At 39.7% G+C, this 10,193-nt stretch overlaps 2 protein-coding genes across 2 annotated transcripts; one reads left to right on the plus strand and one right to left on the minus strand.

Moving 5' to 3' along the window:
* Positions 1–429, minus strand: LOC108671003 (protein psiA-like). Its single transcript, XM_018158488.1, has one exon. The coding sequence runs from the start codon at positions 427–429 to the stop codon at positions 1–3; it is 429 nt and encodes a 142-aa protein (XP_018013977.1).
* Positions 430–1,240: 811 nt separating this feature from the next.
* On the plus strand, positions 1,241–9,346 carry LOC108671009 (sulfated surface glycoprotein 185-like). Its single transcript, XM_047881057.1, has 8 exons — positions 1,241–1,269; positions 1,863–2,013; positions 3,766–3,829; positions 5,581–5,680; positions 5,902–6,380; positions 6,882–6,937; positions 7,239–7,347; positions 8,015–9,346. Exons 2-8 carry the CDS (start codon positions 2,011–2,013, stop codon positions 8,230–8,232), a joined length of 1,029 nt encoding a protein of 342 aa, XP_047737013.1. The 5' UTR covers positions 1,241–1,269; positions 1,863–2,010; the 3' UTR covers positions 8,233–9,346.
* The last annotated feature ends 847 nt before the right edge of the window (positions 9,347–10,193 follow it).

Below are 10,193 nucleotides of genomic sequence, written 5' to 3' on the forward strand. Positions count from 1 at the left end.
TTAGTGCAGGCAGGCGTTGGTGCAGGCAGGCGTTGGTGCAGGCAGGTGTTGGTGCAGGCAGGCGTTGGTGCAGGCAGGTGTTGGTGCAGGCAGGCGTTGGTGCAGGCGAGCGTTGGTGCAGGCGAGCGTTGGTGCAGGCGGGCGTTGGTGCAGGGGCGTTGGTGCAGGCGAGCGTTGGTGCAGGCGAGCGTTGGTGCAGGCGAGCGTTGGTGCAGGCGGGCGTTGGTACAGGCGAGCGTTGGTGCAGACGAGCGTTAGTGCAGGCGGGCGTTGGTGCAGGCAAGCGTTGGTGCAGGCAGGCGTTGGTGCAAGCAGGCGTTGGTACAGGCGAGCGTTGGTACAGGCGAGCTTTGTTGCAGGCGAGCATTTCAGGACAGCTGTCGCCTGGCAGTTGACTGCTCCACTATACCAGTCATTCAACATCAACATTCCATGTGCTAGGAAACTGTTCAAGATTTTCACTCTGCGTGCACCACTCATAACGTTCAAACTTATTTTTCCTTCTATTTAGGTAGTTATAAATGTTTTAATTGTTCAATTCATCTCCTTTAAATGCGAGTTTTTTTCTGTTTCATATTGGCATTCAAATGAAAACAGACAAACTGTGCTCAATACTCATAATAGTGAAGCATGGACACCGAGTTATCGTGTCACTATTTTTCTTTACTATAATTACATAATGAGTAAATTTTTTCTCTAATTGAATTTACTTTTGGCTAAATATTCCCAGTAATTTCATAGATTATCGACTAAGGTTGATGTTATTAAAAATGGAAAAAAATTAACTCGGCGAGTGATGTTCAAATCGCGTAGTCTGTAGCCCTTATGTTGACATTCAGACTCCATATGGACCGAGTTTAGAGTGGGCGGCCCACTCGAAATTGTTCAGCACATTGGCCCACTCCAACGTCTCATGAATTCAGCCCGCTCGAGACACATTAGTCCCGCAGCCCACTTTAAATTGCAATGTCTGCAGCCGGCAGCCCACTCGAGATGCAGGTACCCACTCAACACAAATCTTGCCCGCTACCAGCCCTTCCATTGGGCGGCCCACTCGAAGGCCCACTCCAACGCCTCATGAATTCAGCCCGCTCAAGGCATATTAGACCCGCAGCCCACTCTAAATTGCAATGTCTGCAGCCCACTCGAGACGCGGGTACCCACTCAACAGAACTCTTGCCCGCCATCAGCCCGCGTATAAGCGAGACGCGAAGGCGCGCCGGCCCAGACTAAGAGCCGACCACGCGGCGACAGCAGCGGTGAGACGAGGTGTGCTGTGGTCGTGACGTGCTGTGGTCGTGACGTGCTGTGGTTGTGACGTGCTGTGGTCGTGACGTGCTGTGGTCGTGACGTGCTGTGGTCGTGACGTGCTGTGGTCGTGACGTGCTGTGGTCGTGACGTGCTGTGGTCGTGACGTGCTGTGGTCGTGACGTGTGTGCTGAGAATCTCTCTAAGAAACAAATGCTCAAGTTTGATTTGCATTATTATATTATATCATTGTGTAAACTTCCTGTATTATATAATATCGTGAGTTATCGTAAGTTATGTCGAGGCGAACATTATCACACGTTGCATCATATTATGAAAAAACTTCCGGTGCAAGCATTAGCTAAGAGCTCATGCTTGTATATGTTATACATTATACAAGGTAAAACTTATACAAGTTATACCTTGTTAATTGGACTCATTCCGCAGCGCTAATTACGTGCAGGAAAAAACAAATTCTTCACAATTAATTTTAGATCGTTTAGCTTGTATGTTGACGTGAAGAGCTACGATGTGACATGAGTTTTGACTTTAAATTATTTTAAATTTCCTAATCGTATTAAATTAACTCCTTTTGCCTGATGTTTATTTGGCAGGCTTAAATTGTCCGTGTTGCATACGACGAATTTCCGGCCACATCAGCCCCCCTTAACCCCGCTTGCATGCATCGCATCTCAGGTTACAAAGAAGTGCTGTACTCAAGACTGCATTGAGGACGGCTTAAGTTGCAACGCTCTTCTCATCATGGTGAGTTACTGTCATTATAAGTTTTCAATTTTTTGCCATTTTCACATAAGCCACCAACTTACGGGAACACTACGGAGAATAATGTGCGTATAGAATCAACTATGCGCATCTGTTACTAAGAAGTGTGGCTAATTTCGTGTCGATATTGCACTATTATTCAATTTTTTTTCAATTTATGCTCTGCAGCCTGACCTTGTCTGCACATTTCTGTACCTCGGTGCATCTTTTCCAAATACGGCGCTGCTGCTTCAGTCGAGTATTTGCTTGAAAAACCGCGAAGTCGTCAAAAGGCGAAATATCGAGTAACTGAGTTTGCTCGCACAATCCCAGAACAGACACGGCGCGGTCATTTGAGAGCCTTTTGTTTACCTCTTCAAATCAGTTCAAAGTCAACTGCATCTTTTTCTGAACATCAAGAGATGAGTCGGCATTGTAGAGATTGGTGGTCCAACGCAAGGTGCAGTGTGCTGCCGAAATTTCCAATTCTTTTAGATTCTTGTGTGATGGTAAGCATCTGTGAATATCATATCAAAATGATCCAAGTTGATCTGCCTCATTGGGAAGTTATGCTGCAAAATTTCAAAATTTTCCAACGCTAGGTGCACTATGAAGCATAAATTACCAAATTCTTTTAGATTCTTTTGATGGTAAGCATTTGTGAATGCGATTGCAAGGAATTTAAAAGCAAAGAAAACGCCCAGAAAATTCACCATATCGATATTGAAAACGTTTCGGAGTCCAGCTCCATCATCAGTTCGACTAAACTAAAAATGAATAAAATCACTTTAAAAGTCAAAATTCAAAGACAGACAAAACCTAAACAAGACCTAACATTATATCGAAATAAACAGGACTAGTTATGAACAATGTTCATAACTAGTCCTGTTTATTTCGATATAATGTTAGGTCTTGTTTAGGTTTTGTCTGTCTTTGAATTTTGACTTTTAAAGTGATTTTATTCAATTTTAGTTTAGTCGAACTGATGATGGAGCTGGACTCCGAAACGTTTTCAATATCGATATGGTGAATTTTCTTGGCGTTTTCTTTGCTTTTAAATTCCTTGTGAACTTGCGATAAAAGCAGACTAATGATATAAGTACTGAATGCGATTGTTAGTGGCTGTTATGGTGTTGCAGCCGATAATCATCTGTAACGAGCTTTAACTAACTAGTAAATATATTGATTTAACTCAGCTATTTAAAATCGTGTTTCTTTAATATAGTAAATATATATGAGTTATAATTCGATAGAATCTACAAACGTTACATTTAGAAGGAAGGTACATAATATAACGCGTGCCGATTGCAAATTTCCAATAATCATATTATCAAATAATCGTTTTTTCGAGGAGCATCTGAAAATGTTCGAGTAGAATTAAAAAAATCAAAATGAAAAAGACACTGTCAAAAAGCCCTCGAAATAAGTAAGTTTGAATTTTTAAAGAATAACTTGTGCTTTGTTGACTTGTTATGTTTGTTTTCAACATTAAATCAGTGTTGTTTACGCGCAATTAAATGCAATATCGATATTTTCTATTCACATTATTACAACCATATATTATTTTAATTTTGATCTTCAAGAAGCCTTGTGCTTTGTTGACTCATTATGTATGTTTTCAACATTAAATCAGTGTTGTTTACGCGCAATTAAATGCAATATCGATATTTTCAATTCACATTATTACAACCATACATTATTTTAATTTTCATCTTCAAGAAGCCATGTGGTTTGTTGACTTGTAATGTTTTACAGTCAGTACCTTCAGCTGCCCTGATGCTGCTGCTGGCGTCTGGATCAGCCTTGGCAATCAATTTGGGTGAGTGATGAGGGCCTGTAGCTCGATCGCTGCTACTCTTTTTCTAAGTTTTACCAACGCAGAGAAGCGACATGCCCCCGACAACCATCAATCCTGGGCGAATCTTCCATCACTTAGCTAATTTGTTATTGTCGAGCTGAGCTCACAAGCATGCATGTCTCGTCCAATACACATGCATCTTTGCATGGCTAGATGGCTAATAAAAATTTTTCCTTTTTAGCGCATTTTCTCATTTATGGAAAAAATGCACTATTGTGCTCGCCATATCCGTCTGTCCGTCTGTCCGTCCGTGACTTCACGTTTTCGTCGGCGAGAAAATGCGCTCTCTGTCACTACTGCAGTGAGTACTGAGTTATATTTTTTGTAAATTAGGCGGTGTTAAGATAATTATGGGTTGGGTTTTAATTGTGATTAACGTTATCAAACAACGCCGAACAGTGGCTTTTTATAACGTCAAATAGAGGCTATCGACTACTGTTATCGAACCACGCTAATTATATAGGTTGTTCGACAACATGACATCCATATGTTGAAAGTAATCATTCCATGACATTCATGTTGAGAGTAAAAATTTAAATATTATTCCTAATAAAAATTTGATTGTTCTCATCCTGTTTTCCTGTGAATGAATTAAACTATCAAAACTATACTCTAAAAGTGATACGCTTATGCGCTCCAGTTAATTAAAGCAAAAATTTTTTATTACAATTTGATTTCATTTTTACTACAATTTGATGTCGCTATTAACTTCTAATTCTCTTTCACTTATTTATATTCTGTCAAGCTCGTAATTATCCAGCGGAAATAAGATAATTTCTTAAACACTCATCGCTTACTTAAGTTTCAGTGCGTATATCATTAAATGGGTAAAGTGACGTGTTCATTAATTGGGTAAAGTGACGTTTTAATTGCGTCACTTTATTGACGTAATTTCGTTACTTAATTGTAGAGTATTTAGCATGATTGGAGTCTTCCAACTCAATTTATATAAAGGATAAACATCGTCAGTTAAAATGTAAAAACTTGTAAAATTATGAAAATTGAGTTAATTAATTAAGTTAACATAATATTGATCTAATCTTCAGATATACCAATGAAAACTAAATTTCCTTTTTTTCGTTTCTATTGATGTTCTTAATGAAGAAACGTATTAGGTGTCAAGTTTTAATTTTTTTCACTTTATAAAAGTGTTTTATTGCACATGACGATCAGGGCCAAAGACACTATCACACCATATATAAAACTTCATAACGATAAGTGGCTTTATGTATTTACTTTAAAAAAATTTCATGATCACTTAATGCACATATGCGTATGTGTATTGTGAATATTTACTAAAGAGTTTGAAGCATTAGATTCTAAGCCTTCAACTGAGGTAATTTCCATTTCTAATTGATTTCTAATTACGAAATCAACTGTTCCTCACTTTGAAAACAAGATCATGTTGTTAGCGTTCACGTTAATGTTTGTTCTTTGAAGTCAGCCTGCGAAATAATCAGCTATTCAGTGTGTCACCAATTCATCACCAATTAATCCTGAACTTATATAAGTGCCGCACTCGGTTTTATACTCGCTCCCAATCATCTGATCCGATAATTGCTAATTACACTGCAGAATTTTGTGCCTCGGTTGTTGGGGAAGTTCGATAGCTGAAAGCGTTTCTTTAACAATTGTAATATTTCTCTTAAAATTGCAATCGATTGATATTTTTTTACCATTTTTCTAACTTCCGTTGCCTAATTTTTTCGCAGGTTTAGGGGAAGTAAAACATCCTAATGGTTTGACCATTTGGAACGTGAACTGTTCCCTGGAAGAGCTCTATCCTGGCCCCGAGTGCAACCAGTTTTTCATGTGAGTCTCTATAAAACAATGACATCTCGTGTCCTGGCTAATACAATATCATATCTGCACACTTTAAGTGCAACACGACCCACCGGTATAAAATACGCCCTGAATGTGACATGGTCGCACTTAAAGTGTTAAATAGGTCTTGAATAGGTTCAACTGTCTCTCTTCAAAATTTCCGGACTATGAAACATATTTCAGTCATTAATTATTTCTAATGGCGTTAGGTGCGTGGATGGACTTGCCAACGTTCGTCGGCTGGTGAGGTTCTCCTGTGGCGCTGGGACGGCTTTCAGTCCAAGGTCCTCCGTATGTGTCCACTCCCCTAGCTGCGCTCCTGGAGTCCCAGCGACGCCACCACCTTCAGGTCCAACAACGAGTTCTGGTCCCGAGGTACAGGGAACACCGGGACCTGTTCAACCGAACATTAGTGTTCTACCGGGGCCTATTCCCCCACCCGGTGTGTTTCCACCCATTTTCCCACCACAACCGAACTTCACCGTTCTACCCCCTGCACCCCCAGCTGCAGTTGTTCCTGACTCGACCACCGATGAACCAGCCAGTGAACTGCCAGTCGGGCCCTCCGTCAGTTCAGTAGTCTCTGTTGTGGGTGGTGCTGCTGAGGAGGTCTTGCCTCCGGCTGCCCCGCCATTGGAGGACCTCAAACAATTTTCTCCTCTTAGTCGTCCGCTAATTAACTTGGATCGTGAGTTTGTGCCGACATGTTACTGCTACTGAATTTAAAGTTGTTGCTGAATTGGTAATTTGCTTGATTTTATATTGCAATTAAATTTTGGCATATTTAGTAAATTGGCACTGCAGTTCTCAAAGCAGTGTTTGGGACTAAATGACTTTTTGTGGGGGTAATTTCTGTAAAAAATGCCCAAATCAAACCCAAATACAATGTTAAATTGATGTCTATGCTCACCCAATGGGATGATACGTTTGTTCCAACGGGCGAAACGTAATTTAGTGAAAACATTTTTATGAAGTAAATAATACATATAAACTCATTCATGCCCTGGACCTGTTCGCGTCTCTCCTTTAAATCCCTATAGAACGCGTACCCATTTACCCCTTTAGATCGCGCTTACCACAGTTTAGGAATCTCTGATGTAAAGTCATTGCCTAACGTGCATTACGCGATGCGTGTTGCTTGATCTAAATTCGCATCATTACCTGAAGCGTGATTTAAATTTGTTTGCAGCCTCGGCAATCCTCTTCTTCGGGAGTGATGATTCCTTTGACTGCCCCCAATACCAGGTAAGTATCAGTTACCCATCGTCATGGGTAACTAATGCGAATTCCCGTAAACTGAGGTTTATGACTTATATACAAGAGAATGAGAAATCGTGCATATTTTCTGCAGTCGACTTTAATTATTCAGTCGGGCCACAATGTTAACTGATTGAGAGATGTAAGGTATTAATGTAATCTCATTATAGAAATATTAAAAAGTTAAACGAGGTACAACGAAATTTCATCACAAAAGAATTTTACACAATAATGTGAAATTAACTGTCTTACGTTTCAATTGAAATCTTTTGATTACTTTTATGAACAGCTCGACGAGACGAGTTTCGTGAACTGCACGAGAGAAGGCCGGTGGGAGCACACGGGAAGTTGCCAGAAATTCTTCCAGTGCATCCACACCATGGACTGCATCGTCAAGGGTAACTGATGCAATAATCATCCACTCCATGAACTGCATCGTCAAGGGTGACTGGTGCAATAATCATCCACATCATTAACTGCATCTTCAAGGGTAACTGATGCAATAATCATCCACACCATGAACTGCATCTTCAAGGGTAACTGATGAAATAATCATCCACACCATGAACTGCATCGTCAGGGGTAACTGATGCAATAATCATCCATACCATGAACTGCATCTTCAAGGGTAACTGATGAAATAATCATCCACACCATGAACTGCATCGTCAAGGGTAACTGATGCAATAATCATGCGCACCGTGAACTGCATCATCAAGGGTAACTGACGCAATAACCAACCAAATATATGCTGGGAACCGTTTATTTTTTATTTAAAGACAAATGCGATTGCTTAATTCTGCATTATTGAAATGTTTTTTCCAAAGGCTGTGCAGAATTATTACATGAGCCACCTTATACGAATTCTTGCTTTATCTTTGCTCAAAACAAACATCACATGTTAGGCTATAGACATGAATTATTATTTTCCTTATCAAAAATGCCACGACTCTAAATTTCGTTTTTCAAAGCGGGTATCGTGATAGTCAGTTATAACTCAAGTGAGAACTCCCTGCTCAGCGCTTCAGTTTGCAATTGTAACGAGCATCCGTTTGCACCGCACAGGTTTCCAGTTCCGCTGCCCGGCCGGTTACGTGTTCGGAGCTCAAGAGAGTCGCTGTGTGCCTCAGCAGAGTCCGTGCGAGAAGCTCGAGCCTGTGCCGTCCGAAGGATCCTTCGTGTTTCCTGTCATCCAGCTGGACGAGGACGGTCTGCAGGACTTCGAGGTCGCCACGGTCTACTGGGACTATATGCCCTTCATTGCTCAGGAGACCTATGAGTGATTCTTAGCCATCGATGCGGAGTACGTCAGGAGCTATTTGCAATGCGTGAACTAACCAAACTGCAACTTTATATAGAGATAAAAGAGATAATACATAATTTAAATAGGAAGTTCATCGTTCTCACTGTATTAGTTACGTAAATCGTAATTTCATGCGAACACAGCTCGCCTCACAATTTTAACCTAAAAATTTCAGACCCGGTTTGTCTTACTTTTGATTCTAACGGCCGGACAGGCGGCAAAGGGTTTTGATGGGCAAAACTTCATATAATATATAGATTTTACATGTTATTCAGGGACTACTCAAACAGGGAGCTCTTTTAGCACATGTAATATCAATGTCCATGGTCATAGCGACGTGCTTGAATCGTTGAAACGCTTTTTTGTGGCATTTTAAGACCTTTATAGTTTCGCTTGTAGCTTTCTTAGTTTGTTTCACGGGCTAATTATTCTTAACTCTGCTTAACTCTTTGCATCGTCTGCTCGACCGCAGTTGCCTGTGTGGTAGCAGAACTGTTGAAGTACACATTCGACCTAAAACCTTCAGGTTTATATTTAAATTGGTTTACGTTCAAGCAATGAGGCAAGCGTGGATTCCACCTCTGCGAAAAACTTTAACGCAACACTACGAAGTTCAGCTCTTTCCTGCATGATTATACTCACGGTTAAAAGCATTTACTCTGATTGTTTTCAAGGAGTATCGAAGAATATCGAACAAAAAAGTTATTTCTAAAAGCAAACGTAACTAAAAAATTAAATTCTAATTTGTATCAAACATTTTTCAAAATTTTAAGTATCGTTGATAATTTCTGAGTAAAATAGCGGTGATTAGTTTTTGTCGAAAATGTTACACGCCGCTATTCAGGATATTATTGTGTTCAAGTTCGCCCTATGAATTTGGCCTCAGTTTACACTGCTTTCCAGCACATTAACTTTTGTTAAATAAATCTACTGCTGTAAATCTACTAGATCAGTAATGAAAATTTCTAATTCATAATTTACTTTACAATTTTATACAATTCGGAAAATAGTTTTGCTGTCGCAGTGCAAATTCAATTAACTAAGATTCACGCCCCTGTGCAGCTTCTTCGGAGCAATAAATCTGGTTTGCAATAGTGATTTTTTTTAATAATTATGTTAGAACATTAGGGTCTTGAAACAACTTCGCTGTTGGCTTCTTGCTGTTTGCTGCGTAAGCTCAACAATGAATTTTCTTCAATTTCTATGAGATTTATCCACTCTTGACTCACTGCTTGAAGCATTTTCAAAATATATATTTTCCTATGCAAACTAATTACAACTAATACAATTTGTCCGCTTTTTTAAGACTAACCAATAGGCGCCAGGGTAATGATTATAATGCATGCAGGTATTAATTAAAAAGTTGATTGGTATGGCCTTGTTATTTACTTGAGCCCTTATAAATGCCTCGGTTTACAATGATCGTCACATATGCCCAAAAGATCAGAGTATTCATGCAAGGCATGGTCACCTGAAATTAACAACTCAAATAATATTAATTATTAATAATAATTAATAATAATAATGTACCGGCTGCAGGGAATATATTTGTGTCTTGCGTGCTGAAACTTTCTGCAATAATTCAAAATAAATAGTGCCAGTTGGAGGCAAGATATTTAAATGGAATTTGTTCGACTTGTGAGTGCAAAATGAGAAATTAAAAGTATTTAGATGGTGACGTTAAGTTGATTAAGAAAACAAATTTAAAAAAGCGACTAATGAAGCTTAGGCGTGACCGAGAATGCGAGAAAAGCTCATTGAACTAAATAAATAAATACACAGTGAAACAAATTAGCAGTTGCTTGTCTTCCGTAAGAAATACATCTTTGGGTTCTTCAGAAGACATGCACTGCGGCGCAGGGTAGGTTAGACTTTTAAGCGCATTTTCTCATTTATGGAAAAAATGCACAATTGTGCTCGCCAAGTCCGTCCGTCTGTCCG

The sequence above is a fragment of the Hyalella azteca genome, unplaced genomic scaffold (assembly GCF_000764305.2).
Source record: "Hyalella azteca isolate HAZT.00-mixed unplaced genomic scaffold, Hazt_2.0.2 contig6929, whole genome shotgun sequence".
Lineage (NCBI taxonomy): Eukaryota > Metazoa > Arthropoda > Malacostraca > Amphipoda > Hyalellidae > Hyalella > Hyalella azteca.